The sequence below is a fragment of the Hydra vulgaris genome, chromosome 09, assembly GCF_038396675.1.
Source record: "Hydra vulgaris chromosome 09, alternate assembly HydraT2T_AEP".
NCBI lineage: Eukaryota > Metazoa > Cnidaria > Hydrozoa > Anthoathecata > Hydridae > Hydra > Hydra vulgaris.
In genome coordinates, this window is record NC_088928.1 from 51,032,552 (window position 1) to 51,056,965 (window position 24,414).

A 24,414-nucleotide genomic window follows, 5' to 3' on the forward strand; every position below is an offset into this window, starting at 1 on the left:
TTATATATATAGCCCTTATTTTTTAAAATCAAAAAAAGGCACTGTTTTTCATGTGCAGTTGGATGTTTTGTGGGCGTACACTGTGATTAATAGAAAACCAAATTTAACTTATTTGCTCAAATTTTAGACCCCGGTCACGGGCTCAAAAATTAAATTTTTGCCCCAAAAAGTCATATTATGACAAGTTAATTGCCCTTAGTTGTTTTTTTTTTTTGTTTTTTTTTTTTTTTTGTTCAAGTAAATAAGGACATAAAATATTATCTTATTAAAACTGTGAACAACTAAGCAACACTGTTATTAAAATACGAGCAAAAACGCATTTTTATGAATGGTTATTAATTGTTTTTATGTTTTAAATTATTTTTGTTTGTGACTAATTTAAATAACTTTTTATATGATATTGTAGACAACCCTATATATATAACATCTTTTATACTTCTATTTGATCAGATTTTTCTTTCCTCGAGGAAAGAAAAATCTGATCAAATTTGACACTTGATCAAGTGTCAAAAAAATCTAGTTTTAGTTTTCTGTCAGAATACATTAGGTTTTTAAATTTCTGTTATAATTTTACTAAACTGGTGTTGTATTTTTTCGTTAGTTTCACATTTTTGTAATAAAATAGAGGCCTAAAAGATATGCAAAGTTAACTGTGGTGGAACTAATTATCTCATATCGTTTCATCATAATATCAGAATGTTAGTGGACAATCATAGGGTTTACCATTCCATGACTTTTGTTAGCAATGATATAAGAGCCGTTTTTTCTAAGAATCAGGCAAATTCCTGAAACTGTGGAAGTGACCTCCTCCAAATTGCTTGAATTTTTTATATATTGATCAGAATATAGAGAAAACCTGTTGGGGAAAAAAAAATTTTCAAAAATGTTTCGTTTACTCGGAATCTGGGCTTAAATTTTTGAGATTTTTTTAAAAATTTTTAGAAATTTAGTTTTTGCCACCTTTGAACCCATTTTTTTGGCAAGGCAAAAAGTTGCACATAGCTTTTGTAGTTAATATCAGACGTAACCCAAAAGCTCTCTCCAAAAAATATAAAAAAGTTGCGTGACACTGTGCGGTTGGCTAATTATCATAGTTCAAAAGTACAAAATCAATCAGTTTTGTCAACTTTTAATCGGAGTTAATTCTAGCGGCGAAGTGTTGCACACAATTTTTCTTTTAGGATTTGAAATTATCAAAGGTATTGAGTCTAAAAATGCAAAGAAAGTTATGTGATACCTAAGGCCTATTAATATATTAAGGCTTGAAATTGGAAAAAAATGATTTAGTATACTTACAAAATGAACCATTAGGGCAGAGGCGCTTAGTTTTGTAAAAATGTAAACATATCCAACTGTCAATACAAAAAGGTCCTAACATAATAATAAAAAAAATTCGTGTGATTTTGTCACACGCATGATATAACATGAATTAAAAACTGAACAAAAATTTAACATCAAGATAACTATATTGCTAATTAAATAAAACATAAATCAAACATTTAAATGTTTTTCCATTTAAAAATTAGTTTTTCATTTATTAATAGAGTCATTTACACACATTATCCACCACATCACACATAATTTCTACTCTGCTGCAGTAAGTTTCTCTAAGAATAATGATATGACTGTATTATAGTCTTCTTCGGATAATGAATAATCGCCACAACCACTGATTAGAAAAGGAGCATTTACTAAACAGATAATTTTATCAGTTTGGTTATTTATCTCCTCGGTAGTAACTGACCAGCGAAAAGTATTCTTCTCTTGCCCGTTAATCATACAATTAACTCTGATCCCAGTTATAGATACCTAAAAGTATTAGCGCAACATTTAAAATAATATAATAAAGAGTTTATGATTTGTTTAATTTTGCTTACATTCAATAAAACTTGTAAAGTCTTATATAATGTCATTCTGAAATTATTTTTACATTTTATTTATATTCCTTTTATTTTAGAGCACTGTTTTGTAAAACAAAATAAAAACTTGAAACTAATATATACTTTGAATAATATTACCTCCACAATATATCCAATATTCCATTGTTTTTCATATGCAACAGCAACCCAATCATTCACTTTCCATACAAGACAAATTTCTTTTGCAAGATTGGCGATGTCTTCCTCATATTTATTATCATCTTCATTGTCTCCTGCCAGATTAAAGTCATCATTTTCGCCATAAACTTCTTTGTTATCGTTAACCTGACTATTTTCATTATTTTCTGTTGTCGGTTCTACCAGCTTACCTTTTCTTTTCAGGTTACTAAATCTATAACAATATCAATTGTAGATATTTTTAAACATATGTAAACAAACACACAAAGTTATAACTTTCACCTATATTTTAATTTCATATTTGTAAAAGAACTATTTAACAGTCAGAAACATAATCTAATTTGCAAAAGTTTTGATAGCAACATTGCCTACCTTGAAAATAAAGATCTTATCTGTTGGCTAGTTACATATTGATCAGGCGGAAGTTCTCTCCTCAGCTGCATGTGAACCTGCTCAGGGCTCATTTTATTACCTGATTCTTCTCCACGAATAAAGTATTTATACAACAGTTCTTTCTGCTGATTTGAAAATCTAAAAGAACTTCGAACTGGTAATGCCCAACCTTGCAATAGAAAAATGTTCATGCAATGTGGTTTGTCTTTTACGGAAGCACTGTTAAAGGATGAAGAAATTGGCATATTTAGTTGTGAAGTAATTTTCATCTTATGAACAAACGAGTTGCGAACTTTATCCAATGATGTTAATGATTTCGGAACTGTATGAAGACCGGATAGCATGTGTTCTTCTAACTCAGCATCGCTTTCAAATGATAAAGTACAATTCATTTCAGTGCAAAATCTTAATGAATATAATTGCCTGTCACTTCTTTTCTGTTTTTCCTTAAGTGACTTGTTACGCTTAATTGAATTATCTGTTTTTCTATATGGCAACAACAACTTAATCGAGGGTTGAATTTTAAGATTTCCATACTCTTGTTCAATTCCCTCACCGATATTGAAATAACGCCACATCTTCATACTTTTCTCACCAAACTCAAATGAGTGATAGTTGCTAATGTTCTTAATCTTTGGTCCAGTAACTACAGTTTTATCATTGCTAATTTGAGCAACTGCTACTTTTGCATCTTTAGCGCCAAAACTATAATGCATAGCCTTGTGTATATCTTCAGCAGTCAAAAGATTATTACCAGAGTCAACGTAACTCCTTAAGATTGTCTTTACAACTGCACTCTCCCTGTCACATTGATCTTTTCCACAACAGGGTTCATTATAATCATATCTCAGCAACTTTATATCTCTCTCTTTGCATACATTGTAGATTGCTTCAGCTGAAAGATTTCCCTGATAGCAGCCGGCATTATCAGATTTGGTAAACATTTTCTTGATATGCGGTTGATCAATTCTGAATTGGTCTAAAACTGCAGTGGCTAACGAAACAACATCACATATTCCCTGATCCCACCTATACATTGAAGTAAAGTAAACACGTTTGAATAACTTTCCTGCTATTTTTATGAAGAATATATCCACATGTAAACTCATTCCTTTCTTGCCAAAATACTCTCTTTGGCCCTCTCTGTATCGAACCGGAAGAATTTTTTGACAAAAATCTTTAAGCCAGAAAGTAGTTTCATCGTTTAATTGCTTAAAAGCTTCGATTTTTGCCTTTTTCTGTTGAGAATCTCTCATCAGGTGTTTTATGTAGTTGAATACATCCTTTACAGCAATTTCCAAATCATAAATAGAATCAGCATCGTCAGAATTTTGAATTGTTAGTTCTTTGATCATCTCGATAGCTTTGCACAAATCATAGCAATCGGCACATACCACTTCTGATATCTCTGTGTTGGATTGAAGATTTTTTTCAGATGGATCTGATAAGGCATGTTTTGAGCTATGAGAAGAAATGTTTGAGTCATTGACACTACAATTGGTTTGATAACTTGTTTTCAAATACCTTTTTCCTTTTTCAAGGGCAGCTTCGAGAGATTTAGAACTAAATCTTTGTGCCAATTTTTGTAATGTTTGAAAACCATTCATGCCTGAAGCAGTAACATCATCTAATCCAGCTAAGCTTTTTCGACTTGAAGGTTTTATTGCATGCAATACTTTCCACAAACTTGAATCAGATAATGGTATATAATTGTTTTCACTACAACTTTTTCGATAGAACATGATAGCGTGGCTATATTTTGTCGTCAGTATTGCATGCACTATCTTTTGTTCTTCACCGCTGTCGTATTTTAATTTGGTTATTCCATAAGCAACATCATGCAAAATACCGCTTGTAAATATAAAGTCTAAGAAATGTTCACACTTTGTTTGATCAAGACTAGATCGGACGAATACTTTCTTCTCTGGAAATGCCAACCCTTTATGAGATGCATGCCATTTTCTTGCTGTTTCTATACGATGTTTGGTACACTCAAATGTGTTCATTATAAACTTTTTGGTATACTTGGTATGGTCTAATAATGAGAGGATAACTAACTTTCCCATGGAATCACTTTGCTTATATACTTTCTGAGCACGAATAATTTCAATTGGGAGAGGGCTATTTATTTCATCAACATTTTTACTGTTAAGAAAATCTATAAGTATTTCCTCTTGTCCAGGAGCAACAGCTTCCGCAAATTTTTTCTTTAATAAGTTTTCTAGGCGAACATACTTGCGTTTTAACTTATCTTTAGTAGTATCTTCCAGATATTCGAACTTCCTATTTAATCTAAATTTTATTGGAATTGCATTAAGAACCTCAGTTACACTCTCACGGCTTCTTAGAGATTTGTCCAAAATCTCCTGTGAAACATTAATTTCACCGGGATCAAATTCTTCATCTGGAGTAGCAGGTGTCATATATGTTTGTTCTTGTTGTGTTTGTGTTTCTGTACATAAATTGGTGTTTTCGTTGACTCTAGATAAAGCAGTTTCTTGCTTTAAATGGGTAAAACACAGCATTGCACCAACTGAAAATACTTCATTGTATCGCTTTGACATTGATATGACGACATGTATTGGTGACGCCCTTAAAGCGGGAGATTTTTTTCCTTTTATATTTAGATGGTGAGGATGAAAGCATGTTTTTGGAGGACTCCATGCAATACCAAACGTGTACCGGTGAAAAGCACATATTTGTTCATCCTTTTCAAGATTTCTTTTAAGTCTATTTGCAATAAGTCCATTTTCTTCCCAAATATTATTATCGTTTAATCGCATGACCTAAAAACAATTTTTTAAACAATTATTAAGTGTGTCATTTAAAGCATTGTTTATAATCTGACTCTTCACGAAAAATGTTTACAAGTTTGAAATACATTGTTGTTATTATTAAAATACAATATTGCAAGAGTGTGATTAATTTAGTGATTATTTATTAAAAGAGTGAGGAATTAATTAAAAGAGCTATTTTTTTTTGTTTAAAGAACTTTGTCTCAAAATCTTATCGCAGAGATGTTATAAAGTATGTAATTATAAAAATTATATTACAGTCTGCGTAAATTTAAAATACATAATTACCTTTAAGTTGATGAGGTGTTTCTTAACATCAACATCTCCCAGCTGATGAATGTAGAACATTTTGTTTATAATTTTATGTTTTTTGAATGATCCACAATTTCCTTTTGAAAAGCAACAACAGTTTTCATAAAAATATTTGTTTTGTTTCATACTCAACTAAAAACAAGTTCTATTTATGCAGTACCTATTTCTCAATAGCAATGATAAAATATCTACTCTATTTATGCAAATTTTAAAGATCGTTAAAATAAAGTTAAGACATTTTTATGGTAAAGTAAACAACCGCCCACTAACTTGTTTCTCCACAATCGTGATATCAGCGATTCTTCTTCCATTCGATCACCACAAGTTATTTGGTTATGACGTAAATTTAAATAATTCACTTCTGATCATGTATTGTTTTTTATTATTATTTATTTCAATTGTTATGATTTCTATATCATAGTCAGAAACGCTTAAATTTTTTCTTAACATTACGTGCAATGTTTTGTGTAATGCTAAATGCTAATTTTGGATGATAGAAATTTTATTGTGAGCGAAAACCTCATCTGTGTGTCCAAAAAAATATCTCTTCGTATTTAATCATTTTTAACAATTTGTACCTTTATTTTTAACTTAATATCTAAAGATCACACGAATTTTTTTTATTATTATGTTAGGACCTTTTTGTATTGACAGTTGGATATGTTTACATTTTTACAAAACTAAGCGCCTCTGCCGTAATGGTTCATTTTGTAAGTATACTAAAACATTTTTTTCCAATTTCAAGCCTTAATATATTAATAGGCCTTAGGTATCACATAACTTTCTTTGCATTTTTAGACTCAATACCTTTGATAATTTCAAATCCTAAAAGAAAAATTGTGTGCAACACTTCGCCGCTAGAATTAACTCCGATTAAAAGTTGACAAAACTGATTGATTTTGTACTTTTGAACTATGATAATTAGCCAACCGCACAGTGTCACGCAACTTTTTTATATTTTTTGGAGAGAGCTTTTGGGTTACGTCTGATATTAACTACAAAAGCTATGTGCAACTTTTTGCCTTGCCAAAAAAATGGGTTTAAAGGTGGCAAAAACTAAATTTCTAAAAATTTTTAAAAAAATCTCAAAAATTTAAGCCCAGATTCCGAGTGAACAGGTTTTTTCTATATTCTGATCAATATATAAAAAATTCAAGCAATTTGGAGGAGGTCACTTCCATTGACTGCCTGATTCTTACAAAAAATGACTCATAAGCTCTTATAAAACAATCAGATAAGCCAAAATGTATTTGTTTCAGACTTTCTGAAGATACATATGGATGAATTCAGTACATCAAACCAATTTTTTTAAATAATTTTTTATCAAATATAGTTTTTGTCAGGAAGCTAAGATAGATTTTCTTCAATACAATTTTTAAAGAAGTTTATGGACTCATTTTTCGCAATCATCATTTAAAATGAGATTGAGTTATTTTAATGGAAAACTTCCTTTAAGTGATAGTTTATGGAATAAAGTATTTTTTTAATCTACATTGAGTAAGAGTTTATAAGACTTTAACTAGTGAACGGAAACTTTCGGTTTCGGCCGAAACCGAAACCGAAATTTCTGCTTCAACAATTTTTTTACTTTTCTTGTGTCGGCCGAAATTTCGGTTCAAACCGCAACCGAAATGAGCCGAAACTTTTATAAGATTTTTTTTAAGTTTTAATTTAGAGTGCGATCATGACGGTTTCCTAATTGTAATCGTTTGTTAGTAAATCAATTTTTAATTATAACAATTGTAGAAATTTTAATTGAAGTCACGTTACATAATAGTTTTAAGTTACTATTCTCAAATCATTCTTAAAATGAATTAACATTTAAGTAAAGCAACCCAAACTAATAGTTTAATCAAAAGTTTCTCAGCTAAATTTTACAATGGAAAATAATCGATAAAAAACTGGTTTATGGAATCATTTTACCGTGACAGCTAGTGATTTCAAATACGGATATATCTGCAATTTGAAAATATCTCGTGGATCGCACAATCCAAAACTTCAATCACTTAGCGGACTTTTATCCCATTTAAGAAGTCATTTACTCTAAAAAATCTCCTAACAGAAAAAGCAATACTCACAACTACTGGCAGTCATGAAAATATACCAACTTCAGATCAAGTTGAGCCTATTACAATTAAAAAAAGAACAATACCCTTATTTGACACCAGAACAAAACGTCAGAGGGCTGAAATGTTGCAATTTGCAATGCCTGGTTTGGTTGAAAATATCTCAAAAATTGATTCAAACTCCAAAGAAGGTCTGAAGTTTCATAGATTTACATTAGAAAACAACATTAAAAGCAAAGTTTGGTTTGACAAAAGTAGCAAAGAGATTCCTTAGACATCCACAAACATCTACCGAAGTAAAAAGGTTGTTTTTAACTGCTGGAGACATTCTTTCAAATTAAAGAAACAGACTTTTGCCAGAAAACATGAAAAAGATTAGATATATGTAAAATAGTTTTTTTAGCTTTAATTCGGTGATCATAAAAGGTTCAGGGATTTTAAACATTCTTTTTCAAATTTCGGCCGAAATTTCTGTTTCGGTTTCGGCTACGGCTTAACTGAACCGAAATTTCGGTACTTTCGGTTTCGGCTCAAATTTCGGCTTCGGTCGATCACTAACTTTAACTATTCATTGATATTTCATAATTTAAAACTCATGTCAGAGTAAAGTTGCTAGATTTTATTATTTGAAAGAAAAAATTTGTGTCGCCTGCAAATTATCGAGTTAGGCTTTGACGATAAGTTGAAAATAAAAAATAGTAAATTGAGGAACATGCACAAAACAAGACTCTTTTTACAGATCATGTGAAGTTTACGGTTCTTATGAAGATGTACGGTCCTAAATAATGTTAATATACAAATATGTATTAAGTATAGGGTCCTTACTGTAGTATACTATGATTTAATGTCGCATTTAAGTCTTATATGCTTAGCGAAAAATTTATTGAAGCTTTTTTTTATTTTAATTTTTGTTTAACAAGTATCATTCTTCATTATGCCAACATTTTATTAGAAACTTAAACATCTATTTAAAGTAAAACCAAAGAAGTCAATACTATTTGAATATATTTTATAACTTAATATTGTTTCTTAAAATAGTTTACATTCTCAATCTTTAAAATCTGAGAGGTTTGTTCAAAAAAGTTTTTTCATCCATATTATATTGCTTTAAAAGTTTGTTGCAATGACACCAGAGATATATAGGTAATGAGAAAGTCAGTAATGACAAAAAAAATAGTATAACATTCACCTAAATTAGAAAAAAAAACAACAAAGCAAGCTAAAATTTAAAAAAACAACAAAGCAAGCTAAAATTTAAAAAAACAACAAAGCTAAAATTTAAAAAAACAACAAAGCTAAAATTTAAAAAAGAATAAAAGTAAACAAAAAATCTTTTAAAAAGGAAACTAAAAAAAAAAGGAAACTAAAAAAAAATTACCATAAACTGATTTCCTGAAAAAACAGTTTCTTCGAGTGATAGTAAAGGATGTTGTATCATCAATATAAATCCTGCTGTCAACGTCATGAAGCCGTAAATCGAACAGAAATGTTTGGCGGGAAATCTATATTTGAATAATTATTAATATAATTTGTAATTAGGTTATTTTATGTGTATTTTTGGTAAAGATTGTTGAATACTCGCAAGAAAGATATTTATAATATAATATAAAAAAATGTTATAAAAAATCCTGGAAGAAAGTATAGCAAAATCATAAGTAAATAGTTTTATCATGTTAATACATCATAATAAATAGTTTTATCATGTTTTTTGGAATAAATTAAAAAAAACAACCTTGAAGTGCTCAAATTATAAAACTATTTTTTTCATTTTAGTCGATTATAGTAACTCTAAGCAGTTTTTTTTTTTTTTTCAAAGAAAAAAACATTTTCAAAGCATCTCTGTAAAACATTTTCAAAACATCTCTATAAAACATTTTCAAAACATCTCTAGAAAACATTTTCAAAACATCTCTATAAAACATTTTCAAAACATCTCTATAAAACATTTTCAAAACATCTCTATAAAACATTTTCAAAGCATCTCTAGAAAACATTTTCAAAACATCTCTATAAAACATTTTCAAAACATCTCTATAAAACATTTTCAAAACATCTCTATAAAACATTTTCAAAGCATCTCTATAAAACATTTTTACTACAAAACATTAAAGTTTGACACGCAAAACACCCCAAGTTTTAGAAACTTTAGACTTTTATAAAAAAGAGTTTTTTAGAAAAAAAAGTATTCTTAAAATCTTTATTTAATTTAAATATTCTAATTTTATTTTTTGAGTATACGCTTCTTACGCTAATGAAACAAACATTGATCCATAACAAAACTGCAAATTGAGTCCAAACAAATATAATATGAAAAGAGGAATCTAAAATAAATAAAAAATATATGTATATATATATATATATATATATATATATATATATATATATATATATATATATATATATATATATATATATATATATATATATATATATATACAAAATACAATTTATAATAATTCGCTACTATTAGTCATAGAATATCCGAACATCCTCCGAACATGGTTATGATCCTTATGGTAGGATAGTTTTAAAAAATATATATTATTTGACTATATAAGTAGTATCTTTAACAGTTTAAATTTTTAGGATATACTGAATTTAAAACTTGATACTTTGCTAAATATCATATTATTATATATATTATAAATTTAAATTGAACTATAAAAAAAAGCTATTAAATCTACTTAAAAATTAGTAATTAGTTACAAATATTAGTTTTTTCCCATTTTCATCTTTTTTCTGGTAGCATGGTGATCCTATAAAATCTAATTACTAGAGGAATTTAAAAAATCTTTATATCTTAATGTTTAAGACAACACTTAAAATATGTAAATAATGTAAATTTACAGTTAGTTTGAGGTTTTGTATAAGCTGAAGACCATCCAATATTAAAACTACTGAAGTCAAGATCACTGAAGGAGCTATGCAAGATCGAACTCGTTGAATATATTTCCAATGCAATGATTTGCGTTCTGTAAGCGTTAAAGAAGGCTCTGATTTACGAAGAATCAAAATTGATATTGGCGCAAATAACACGCCCATAAACTGGATGTAACCAAAATATTTAAGGTACTTCAACACTGCAAAAATAAATAATAATATATTAACAATAATCATAATGATAATAATAGTAATAATAATAATGATAATAATGATAACAATAATAACAACAATAATAATAATAATAATAATAATAATAATAGAACATTTTTTTCATAATTCATTTCCTGTTTTCAGTTACCAATTAGAAAAAATCGTAATGAAACTTAAATTCATAATTTTGTCATCTGATAACGTGATCGGGACAAAATGCTTTACAATAAAACTTTTATCCCCAATTTCATAAAATTTCAGAAACTTATAAAATCTCTTCTTATATTATTACAAAGTAAACACGCATTACTAAAAACTTTCTAAAAAGATTTCACCCAAGAAATACCACCGATTAGCAGTAAGTACTTCACATGCATAACACACACACACACACAAAGGTATATATATATATATATTTATATATATATATATATATATATATATATATACATATATATATATATATATATATATATATATATATATATATATATATATATATATATATATATATATATATATATATATATATATATATATATATATAAATTGCGTTTATTAAAATGTCATTACAAATCAAATAGTTTTTCAAAAAGGGCAATAAATGCAAATTTAATAACAGCAAATTTCCTTAAGTGCGAACTGTCATAAGTGCAAAGCAGCTGCAAAAACTGTCATAAGTGCGAAGCATATGTATGAAGTGACATATGTGTGCCATTTATGCAAATGTTTGCAAATTCTTTTAGCGCACTTATGCCAATTTGCACTTGTTGCAATTCGCACTTATGTCAGCTTTTGCAACTGCTTCGCACTTATGCTAGTTCGTATTTATAAAATTCGCACTTATGCAGCTTCCCAATTAAAAATACAACATACTGTTACATATACAGCTACATATTGTTTCCACGCATTTATTAGTTATTTTTTGTTGTTGTAGAAAAAGTCATTTTTTCCTCACTCCCACTTTTTCCCTGTCTTACCCTATGTCTATGTATGTATAAAGTTTATAAAATTAATAATAGCAAACCATTTTCATGATTGTCAGTAAGATTTATTAAATATTTATCCAAGTTACCAACAAAGTATAAAAGCTTTAATAACAGTAGACTAAACGACATCACTGATAAAAAGTTTATCCATGAAAATAAGCAATCTTTTAGTGACCGATTATCTAAGTCAAAAATAATTGAGAATTAAATTTAAGAATTATTATTATAAACAGTATTATTTAGATAATATCAACAGTTAAAATTAGAGGCAAAGTTCCTGAGACTGTCTAATTTCATTCTTACTTTGTCTGAAAATGTTCTTACCAAAATTATTTTTTTTGTGAAGTAGTGTGTCTTTTTCATGATACATTGAACTGCATGTAGAAATAAATTTGCTATCCTCGCAATAACTATAAAAGAGTTTGTAGAAATATACATTTTTCTGTGTGTGTGTGTACTTAAGTTAATTGCTTCAAAGTAAGAATGATTTGTATATTTAATAGTTTAAGCTCATACACTGACCGTTTAGTACTGATTGCTGTTTTTTCAGGCTGACAATCAACCTGATCTTGTTTCATAAGCAATACTAGATACTCGTTATTTGGATAAAAAAGTATTGTAACAAATATAACAAAAACCATTGTAGACACAGTATAACCGATGCTGATAGTTTGAACAGTTACACCCAACTCAAAAACAGTCTAAATTTTAAAAATGTACACATAGTAATAAAACTCCTAGAATAATCTCACTTCAAAATGCGTTTAAATTATAGCTTACCGTGTGACAGGCCTTACAAACGCATAATTGGAGTGAAAAATGTTGGCTTTCTTAAATTTCTATTTGAAAAACGAGAAAGCAGTTTTGCAAAATAAATACAAACTTTTTTGTTTTTTTAAAAGGAAATATCATTAATAGAAAAATACAAATTTAGTTATTTTATTTTATTTATTTACACTTTCGCCAAAAAAAAAATTTACAGTCGTAACTTATGAAAAATAAGAAGACAAATTTAGTCTTATCACCAAGCCCCCAAAAATGCGTCATTACCAGATAAAGTATGGTTTCAATGTATATAATTATAGAATTAATAATATAAAAGAGAATATAAATATATCGTTATAGCTTTTCAAAGAATAAGATTTAAGAATTATTTTGTAAAATAAAAGAAACAAAATTTAATAAAATATTAAAATGACAAAAATAACATTTAAGAATTGGTTTGTAAATATAAGAAGATGTGTTTTTATATAAAACACATTTTATTGTTAGAGCAATTTATAGTTTAACTTATTTAATTAAATTTATAATACTTTTTATCATAATTTACAGAATTTACTAAATAATCTATCAATTTAAACAATAGCAAATAGTTTATTTTTTTTTAATTTGCCAATCATTCTACGATTTTGTATTACAAATTGTAATGATAATTATAACTTTCAGCAACCGTATTCTTTTTTCTCCGTTAAACTAACGGAGAAATTGAGCGACTCTTGAAAAAAAAGCTCTAAACGGATTTTTCAAAATGGAAGAGGATAAATGATATTCTAATCGTACCGCTAAGACTCCACGTATTTCCGCTCCGTTAATTTTTTCAGTTAAGTTTCCAGTTAGCCAGCCCCGTTAACTAGTTTTCGTGCTGTTTTTTTCATTGCATCTAAACGTTGCAATGCCAACAGACATTTAATTTCTTTAGCGCGTAAAAATAAAAAGCAAGGTGGTGGTATTCTTTTTTACGTGAATGAATACTTGCGGTTTATTAACAGGCCAGACTTAAGCATTTCTGATGGCGATAAAGAGGTTTTAAGTATTGAAATTTTAACTAAAAATGCCAAAAATATAATTTTAAGTTGTTGTTATCGCCCACCAAATTGCGTAATTGAGGATTTTAATGCCTTTTTACATAATGATATAAAAAGTTCACATGAAAAGAAATTAAACTACATAATTGGTGATTTTAATTTAAACTGTTTTGAATACCACACTAATACTAACATTAAAAAGTTTTACAATGACATTTTCGAAATTGGAGCGATACCGTTAATAAATAAGCCTACCAGAATATCATCAACATCAGCCTCTATATTAGATAATATAATTACAACTGACGTTTTTAACTTATCTTTAAAAAAAGGTATTATTAAAAGTGACGTCTCTGATCACTTTCCCATTTTTTTCTCCATAAACACAAACATCAAAAAAATTCTACACCATAATAAACCTTTCATCAAACGTTTTTTTACGGAAGCGAATTGCTCTGCTTTTAAGGAACAATTATCTTTACTTCATTGGAAACATATAGATTCTAATGATGCTAATTTAGCTTATAATTTGTTTTTAAAAACATTTTTTGAAATTTATGATATTAATTTTCCTAAACATAAAATACTAAAAAAAAAAAATATTTCACGTCACCATGGATTACAAAAGATCTCAGAAAAAGTTCTAAAGTTAAGCAAAAGTTGTATATAAAGTATTTAAAAACGAGAACATTAGAAAGTAAAACAATTTATAAGAATTACGCTAAAAAATTTGAAATGCAAAGAAAAAATTTAAAAAAAAGATACTTCATAAATTTACTAGAAAAATATAAAGATAATTCAAAGCAAACATGGCAAGTTTTAAGAGAAATTACAGGCAGTAAGAAATTGAAAGCTAGCTCTTTACCTAAAGCTATTTAAATTGATAATAAAATCTTTGATGATCCAGGAGTGGTAGCTAATAAAATGAATAATTTCTTTACTTCAGTTGGACCAAATTTAGCAAAAAAAATTTCAAACATAAACAAAACAATAAACAGATGTAGTTTTCCTTTAATATCTTATCTAAATTCTTTTGAATTGTCTTTTGATGAATTTGATAGAGCTTTTAAAATGCTAAAGTTAAATAGAGCAGTCGGTCCTGATGATATCAATGGAAACATTGTCATTGATTCATATGATATCATAAAAAATATCCTTTTTAAAATATTTAAATGTTCAATTCAACAAGGAATTTTTCCTGATGAATTAAAAATAGCTAGAGTTTCACCAATATTTAAAGGTGGAGACTTACTTAATGTTAGTAATTACCGTCCAATATCTGTTCTCTCTGTTTTCTCAAAGATTATAGAGAGAATTCTTTATAATAAAATTTTTAATCATCTTTCTCAAAATAATATCCTATACAAAAATCAATATGGGTTTAAAAAAAATAACTCCACTGAACACGCTATACTCCAAATAACACAATATATTACTGAATCATTTGAAAGTTCCAAATTTACTTTAGGCATTTTTATTGACTTGTCTGAAGCCTTTGATACGATAGATCATAAAATTCTTTTTAAAAAACTTAAATATTATGGAATCTCTGGCAATGTTTTGAAGCTTTTAAAAAGTTATTTAAGTAATAGAAAGCAATTTGTTCACTATGACGTATCATCGAAATCAAACTTGTTAGATGTAACATGCGGAGTTCCTCAAGGGTCTGTCCTAGGACCTCTCCTATTTCTCATTTACATAAACGATCTTTATGAAACATCTAATTTAATGACAATTATGTTTGCTGACGACACGAATTTTTTTCTATCTCATAGTAACATAATTACCCTATTTCAAAGTATGAACATAGAATTAATTAAAATTTCAGAATGGTTTAAATTAAATAAGCTTTCTCTTAACATTGAAAAAACAAAATGGTCTCTTTTTCATCCATACTACAAAAAACATCTTCTACCAAGTGAATTGCCTGCTCTTTTTATAAATGACATTCAAATTAAAAGAGTAACGGCTACAAATTTTTTAGGGGTTTTTATTGATGAAAATCTGACATGGAATAAACACATTGAAAACTTATCCTCTAAAATTTCCAAAAGTATAGGAATACTATTTAAAATAAGAAGCATGCTAAATAAACATACTTTAATTCAGCTTTACCACTCTTTTATTCATTGCCATCTAAACTATGCTAATGCGGTTTGGGGTAGTGTAAGTAAAACTAAATTAGAACCACTTTATCGCCAACAGAAACATGTTGCACGACTTATTAATTTTAAATATCGATTTTATCATGCTAAGCTTCTTTTAAACGAAATGAATATTCTTAATATATATCAACTTAATATTTTTAATGCATTGTGTTTTATGTTTAAATGTAAGTCTCGCACATCTCCAATTTCTTTTCACAATTTATATTCTTTAAAAGTTAAAAATAAATACACTTTGCGTAATGAAAATTTTATTCTTCAACCAGTTTTCAAAACTAATTTTGGTAAATTTTGTATTTCATTTAGAGGAGCATTTTTATGGAACAAAATAGTGTTAAAACTTTTTGATTTCTCTCATGAATGGAACTTTTTCTTATTTAAAAGAAAATTGAAAGAAATTCTTTTCTCAGTTGAAAACATTCTGATATATTTTTAAGTTTGTTTTGTTTTTTATTAATACTCTTAGGAAATATTTTATCGTAATTTATATATACGAAATCTTTTATCTTAACTTATATATATATATATATATATGTATATATATATATATATATATATATATATATATATATATATATATATATATATATATATGTATGTATATATTTATATATATATAATATATATATATATATATATATATATATATATATATATATATATATATATATATATATATATATATATATATATATATATAGATAGATATATATATATATATATATATGTATGTATATATATATATATATATATATATATATATATATATATGTATATATATATATATATATATATATATATATATACGTATATATGTATGTGTATTTGTGCGTATTATTTGTATGTGTATATATATATATATATATATATATTGATGTGTAAATATTTACTTACATGTTTGTATGTTTAAATATGTATAAATAATTATATTTGTATTTATGTGTGAATATTTGTCTATGCATTATTAAAGGATTATTTATTATTTAAAATCTGTTTAGGCGGTTCTCGATGACAAGATCTTATGATCTTCTGCGAGTATCCGCGTTCTTGTTGTAACGTTAACAAAATTGTAATTCTGACTATACGTATTTTATTCATTCTTATATTGTAAAACTTATTTTGAATTTTTGAATTTTGACATTGGTAGTGTTTAATTGCTTAATAGAAGTCGGTGGTTTTTTAAATAGTGAATAAGGCACGCTAAAATACGAAAAACTCCAAGAATTTGTATTTACTTTAGACTTTAATTTTTTTTATACATATATGCCTCCATACTTGTATGAGTTACACATTTTTTTTATAACTCTATCTTCTTCAATATTTGCAAACGAATCAAAATATTAAAGTTGAGTAATTTTAATGTGACGCATTTCAAGAAACTGCAATCTTTTTTATAGCACTAAAGCGAAGGGTTTGTTCTCCTACTTTTTAAACTATATATTAACTCTAAAATGAGCCATGACACTGTGTATCATGTTAAAGATTTTTAGAACTAATTATTCAAAAATTATTTTACTAAAGGTGTAGCAAAAATAAACCTTCATTAGGAAGCATACAAAAATGGTATTCAACTTTATAATTATAAAATTTTAATATTCTCTTAAAACAAAAAAAAAAAAATCAAAATACAATTATATAAACAATGTGATTGTATAGATGACATCTAGATTTTGGAGCTTCACAATTTAATTTTTTCACAGGGCCCCGAGTCATCTTTGAACGGCACTCTATAAAAGTATTTATGAAAATCACAAGCATAGAGTTTATGGAGTGAATGAGGTATTAGAGAATTAGAGTTTATTATAAAAAGTAGAAAAAAAAGTTCAATAGAACTTTTTTTTCTACTTTTTATTTTATAGAAAATAAAGTTTTATAGCAATTTCTATAGAAATTAATAGACATTCTATAGAAATTTTATAAAATTCTTTAAAACTTCTATAGACCATATGTTTCAAAAGTTTATAGAAATTCTATAGAACTTTTTTTCCTGGGTTAAGATAAAAAAAAGTAAACAAAAAGTTTGGCAACAAGTGAAAGTCATAATAGTACATGCTATTGTTATTAAATGAAAAAACAAAAATTACAGATTGAAAAAGTAGATAAAGATTTTATATTCGACTAAATCGACTTTTTGTTGAATAATAGGAAATCAATAGCCTATTAAAGTCGATTAATTTCGGCTTTCGTTTAATCGATTTTTGGTCGATTTATTCGAAGTCGATAACAGCTCTATTAAAGATGCTATTTGGCAAAAAAAAAAAAAAAAAAAAAGCTGGCAAGACTTATGAGAAAGTTTTATTATTATGTACCATATCAAAGGTATCTTACCATATCAAAATTATGGCAAGGCTCAAAAAAAGTTTACATCATTTCTGTTCAACAAGTTTTTGAAAAAGTAACCATATACCACACAAAGTTGCTATTAAAGTTTGAGATAAGTTAAGACGTGTTACACCGTATCAATCTAGTTCAAAATATTCTTACAAAGTGAGGATATTAGCAACTGAAAATTTAACAGCTCTCAGAGATTCATTTACTGTTGAAACTAATATGTTATTTGCATGTTAATATAGATTATAGCTTTTTTTATGATGAAAGATCTAGCAATTTTTTAAAGTATATAAATTACGGAGTTTTATCTGATCCAAATGACAAAGTTGCCCATCAGCAAACTTTATCACTTGGGTTAGTTGAACCTCTTTAATTTATATAATTTAAAAATATAACCTAGTATATACAGTTAATACTGTCGATACTTATGCAATATATGCGTAAGTATCGACAGTATTTATATGTATAGATACTGTCGATATATACGCATATATTGGTAACTGCCGGTTATTACTATGTAACCTCCTAATGACGATATCCAAATACTATTCACGAGAGATGGAACGACGTCTGGGTTAACAATAAAAAATGTTTTTATCTGCTTACTGTGTTCAAAAAAAGATCTTGATGTTTAAATATAGGCTCGATGTTCAATGTTTGTTTGAATATATATATTCAATCCTATATAGGGTTGTTTTTATTATTTTTATTTTACAAATGATTTTATTTTTGAATGTATGCAGATCTTAGCATTTTTTCTCAAAAATTTCTTTCATAAAACATAATTTTGCGGTAAAAGTTGAAAATAAATTGAAAATTATATTAAATAATAGTAAGTTTTAATAATATACTATTTTAGTTGTTAAAATACAATTGATGATACAAATTATTGCATAAAATTTAAGGTACACACAATTAAATATTAAAAGTATAATACTTCAGTGAAAATGAGTAAACTGGGGTAAGATTAAGTTTAGTTTCAAATTCAATTATTTTTTTAAAGAAAAATTTTTTTATAGTTTGCTTTTGTTTTTGATTTTTTTTATAGAGAGATTTTTACATCATATAAATATATAAAAATTAAACTAATTTAAATAACGATTGATTAATATATTAAGAAAATTAATTTAAAAAAAAAGAAAACTAATCTTATTAGAAATTAAAGTTACAAAAAAACTATTTTTATCAAATATACAAAAAAAAACTATTTATTTATTAAATAAATTTGAGTCGTTTCTTGAAAAAAAGCCGCGACATTTTTTTATGCAAAAAAAAAAATATTCATCAGTTTTCTATTGTTTAGTAAACACAATCCACAAACCCAAGACTTGCAAATAGAAGCTTTGTATTGGTACCACATGTTGTTTTGAGTCGGCAATGCTCCACCCCAAACTTATCTGAGGTGCAACATTTTTTGCACCTCAGATGTCTTTGTCTTGTCTTAGTTTTTTGAATGTTGCACTTGCTGAGTTTTATCCGAAGCTTCAATGAAGTCAATCTTGCGTTTCTTCGATTGCTTTTATTTTGTGGCCTGATCGTCTTACTTTAGTTTACTTTGACACTGGCTTTCAACTCAAAATATTTACTCTTTTGGGTTTTGTGACGCTTTTTATGTGACAAAATGGTGGCGCAGTTAAACATTTTTCAAATTGTATTCGAGTCTTTCTGTGAAGTCTTGCAACATTTAATACGTTTGGCAGGAGTCACTGGTGTTGTTGTTAAATTTTAAAGTTGGCGAATCATTGGAGTTTGATGCTGACTGAAGCAGGCTAAAATGGTACTTGAGAGCAATTTGTAATTTTTATTAATCAACTTTGCTTATATCAAGTGGAATCAAACTAGTGTTTTGAAATCAAAGTTTGACGTGTCCGTCCAAGACTAAAATGTGAATTCCTGTAATTAAAAAAATTGTTTGATTAAGTGATTAAAACACTCAATTTAACTAGACTAAACTGAATAAATTGTTTCTTTTCCCCCAACCCAACTTGGATATTGCAAACAAAATGTTTAGTGGTCCTCCTACACTCCAGTCGTTGTACAGACGTGATATTGAGAGCAGCCGTGGCTAAGTGGTTAGAGTTCTAGCTCAGAACCCAGAGGTCCGCGGTTCGACGCCCAACAAGCAACATTGGTAAGGAAGGAGGCGCAAACTTCCAGTTAATTGCTCTTCCGCGTTGCTCGGTGATAAGGCCGTAAGGAATTCTGGGAGCATCTAAATAACTACAAAAAATATAGATTTGTAAACAAAGTATGGTGGCAGAATGGTGCCGGTAGCGTTACTTAATTACCGACTGTTTAAATAATTTTTTCGTTGTTACCAACTAATTTTTAAGGACGTTGAGCACCAAGCCTGCATATTTTATGTTGTTTACCTCAATCGCCTAAAAATCCAATTTTTTTTAAATTCCACGAATTGCACAAAGTGTTTTTTTGATAATTGCTTCAAGAAATTGTTTTTGAAGTGTATTGAAATAACCTGTTATTTCGACTACAGTACAATAAGAAGCTCTGAAAGAAGAAATACTGCCTGCTAATCTGACACCTAATTTGTGACTTCATTTTTTCGTAAAACTTTGATACCATTCTCATTCTAACATACCGTTTGGTAGAAACAGATGATTTTTAATTGTGGATACCAAATAACTATTGCGATGACATCTGCAAACATTTTGCCGAATCCCCAATTGGCTAAACTGATAATTATTGAAACAAAAATACATTCAAACGCTGTACTTAGCAGGGTAGTTGTACCTCTATTGTGTGATAGGACTTTGTTGTGCACACGCTTGTGAAGATTTGCCATGGTAAGTTGTTTGCCTCTAAAGCTTTACTGAGTGATATTTTGCCTTTTTTGATTTTTACTACTGCAAGTTGCGATTGCTCTTTAGTGTAAATTGTTTACTTTTTACAAATGTAAGTTAAAGGTTTTAGATAGATATCAAAGGCTATCATATTTATTTACGTTATAATTAGTTAATAGTTATTAACTTTTTAAAACAACTTTTCATAGAGCATAAAATGCTCTACAATATAGTGCCTCGCATTTTTTAAGATTTTTTGTTTTACCTTTCAATAAATGCACAAAAAAAACGAAATTGCTAAACTGTTCACTTTTTTTTTGTTTACTCCAGTTTACTCTCTCTATATATATATAAATCATTTTTGTTAAGTTTATAAAAATACAATATTCCAGCAATAGCAATTTTTTATTCCAGTTGCGCATAGATAATGCATGTATATAATAATCTATATATATAATATGTAATCTATATATATAATCTATATATATAATATAGTATGTAATCTATATATGTAATCTATATATATATACAATATGTAATCTATATATGTAATATAATATATATAATAATCCATGGTTTATATAAAATAAACAAAAGCTAATTCTTACTAAAAAAATGAAAAAAATAGCCGAGGAACTATCCACCGCACCGCTGATCATGCATATTCCAACTGATTTCCATTTCCAACACATAACGTTAACAACCTAAAAACAAAGAAAGCAAATAACTTTGTAGGGATAAATTACGGCGTTGGAAGTCGATCAATCAACAGTATCTGGGCGCTTGAAATAATTGGGAATGATTCAAAAGCAATCAAATTGGGTGCCGCATGAGTTAAAACCAAGGGATATTGAAAGACAATTCTTCACTCGTAAACAGCTTCTTGCGCGACAAAAAAGGAAAGGTTTTCTAAATCGAGTTACGCCGAAAGACATGACAAGATTATTCCAAATGACAATGCACGATCCCATTTTGCAAAAAACTACATGAAGAACTTCAAATGGGAAGTGCGGAATATTTCATTAATTATAAATATAAATTTCCATCAATGGGAAGTGCGGAATTATTCATTAATTATAAATATAAGTTTCCATCGACCGGAAAAAATGATAGTTTGTTCCGTTGAACTACAATAGTTTTTTTTTCAGCCAGGCCATGTTTTGTTAAAACATGACCTGTTTGAGCAGCGATTTTTTTTCCTATGACGATACTAAAAAATGAGTTGATGCCTGGATTGTCTCAAAAAACCAAGACTTTTACGAGCGTGGAATCTGCATAATACCTGTAAGATGGGAGAAGGTTGTAGCTGCCGATGGACTGTATTTTAAATGATTTGAGTCGGATAGTCTTCTCAAAATAAGCTGTTAATTTTTTAAGAAAAGGCTTATTTTCAATGCATACTCCTAATATATATATATATATATATATATATATATATATATATATATATATATATATAATATATATATATATATATATATATATATATATACATATATATATATATAAATATATATATAAATAAATATAAATATATATATATATAAATATATATATATATATATTTGTTGTTTGTTTATTTTTTGCTTTATTTGTTTACTTTATTAAGGTGTCACTCCGATGACTAGTTTTTAACTATACGAGTGACACCGAACCTAATTTTGTAAAGTTATGAATAAATCTGTAATTTTTTTCAATTTTCTGGTTAAATAAATGGATTAAAAATAAAAATTAAACAATTTGCTGACACTATTATAAAAAGAATTCTTTAGAAATGATTACTTATGCTATTTTTTTAAAATGTTTTTTTAAAATGGGTAGTTAATGTAAATATTATTTGAACTCATTTATTTTTATAGTTTTTTAGGAGAAACTTATTTTCGTGCCTATATTTAGAAATTAATTCCGATCTTTTGTATAATAAGCATTCTTGATTTGCATGTGTAATTATTTCAAATTTTTCTTGTAGGCATAGTATGCATTTTTTGGAAATATTGTTATATGCAGGCGCTGTTTTAAGGATTGACCAATTCAAATACCCTTTTTAAAAAAACATTTTAAAAAAATAGCATAAGTAATCATTTCTAAAGAATTCTTTTTATAATAGTGTCAGCAAATTCCACAAATGTGTGAAAATTTACAGTAGTTAAGACATTTGCAACTTCATGTAATTTAATTTTTGGTATAAATTGAAGTTTTATTAATTCGATCATCCATTTCTGATGAATCTTTGTTGATGAAACACAGTGTTAAATTGGAAAAAATTTTTGTTAAGTGATTTTCTACTACTAATATATATATATATATATATATATATATATATATATATATATATATACATCTATATATATATATACATATATATATACATATGTATGTATATATGTATATATATATATATATATATATATATATATATATATATATATATATATATATATATGTATATATATATATATATGTATATACGTATGTATATATGTATATTATATATATATTATATATATATATATATATATATATATATATATATATATATATATATATATATATATGTATATATATATATATGTATATACGTATGTATATATGTATATATATATATATATATATATATATATATATATATATATATATATATATATATATATATATATATATATATATATATATATATATATATATATATATAATAGTAATAATACGTAAAATATATTCCCTTATAGGAAATTGGCTATCGACTAGCTAGCGTTATTTATAATATATATATATAAAAATATTTCATTCTACCTTCAGATTTGGGGATAATGAAATACGCAAACTTATGCGTAATTAAATAAACAATAAACTAAAAAAAATATAGTTGTTAAAAAAAAAGATTCATATGACAAGGAATAAAATGGTGTAGTTAGTGATGCTGATTGTTATGGTACTGGCATAGATTCTGGTTGTGGAGATGATGGTATTTCAAACATACATGCACCGAATAGCAAATTACGTTAGCGCGACTTGCTCTTCGGTGTATGGCTTTTCTTTACTCTTTGCGTCCAAGTTTTTTCAGAGTATATTTTGTATTTAAAAAGATTTTATCATAATCGATATAAAATTTATATAAAGAAACGAATCATTGGTCAGCTTATATATAACTAAATCATAAAAGCTCTGTTTTCAAAATTGACACTTCGCGACATTCTGGTATTCTGAAATAAAGACATTCCAAAATAGAGACTTTTGTTCAATAAGAGAGCATTAAAATCAGTTGGGTAACGAGCAAAAAGTTTTGTGCAGTGGAGATGATTTCGTAGATAATAATGTTTGTGAGATTCATGTTGGGGTTTATTTTTCCATTAAACTAGTTTATTCACGTATTGTTCCATCTCGTTAATTTCAGTAATCATATTAAACCACCCAGAATCTTTCAAACTGTTGATTTTATTGTAAAACTTTTTGCTTGTTCTTAGATTCTTTTTTTCAGAAGCATATTTATTTGTGTTGACAAAAGAAATGACTTCCGTTTAAGCATTAGGACCTTGTACAGTTTCGACCATACCTATATCAATCTTGATGGATGCAGTTTCTTATTTACCTTAATACTACTCCAGTGCTG

The 24,414-nt window shown here is 27.1% G+C and overlaps 1 protein-coding gene across 1 annotated transcript in view; it reads right to left on the reverse strand.

The window, feature by feature from the left end:
- Positions 1-8,649: 8,649 nt before the first annotated feature.
- The window catches only part of LOC124811570 (equilibrative nucleobase transporter 1), a 30,254-nt gene continuing 14,489 nt past the window's right edge, over positions 8,650-24,414 (reverse strand). The window contains exons 4-11 of the mRNA XM_065806003.1: positions 21,416-21,511; positions 12,228-12,406; positions 12,030-12,115; positions 11,792-11,887; positions 10,471-10,703; positions 9,871-9,944; positions 9,002-9,125; positions 8,650-8,812 (exon numbers count right to left, since the gene is read on the reverse strand). Coding sequence (XP_065662075.1) covers positions 8,678-8,812; positions 9,002-9,125; positions 9,871-9,944; positions 10,471-10,703; positions 11,792-11,887; positions 12,030-12,115; positions 12,228-12,406; positions 21,416-21,511 — 1,023 coding nt within the window. The 3' untranslated portion in view covers positions 8,650-8,677. The remainder of the gene's footprint in view (positions 8,813-9,001; positions 9,126-9,870; positions 9,945-10,470; positions 10,704-11,791; positions 11,888-12,029; positions 12,116-12,227; positions 12,407-21,415; positions 21,512-24,414) is intronic.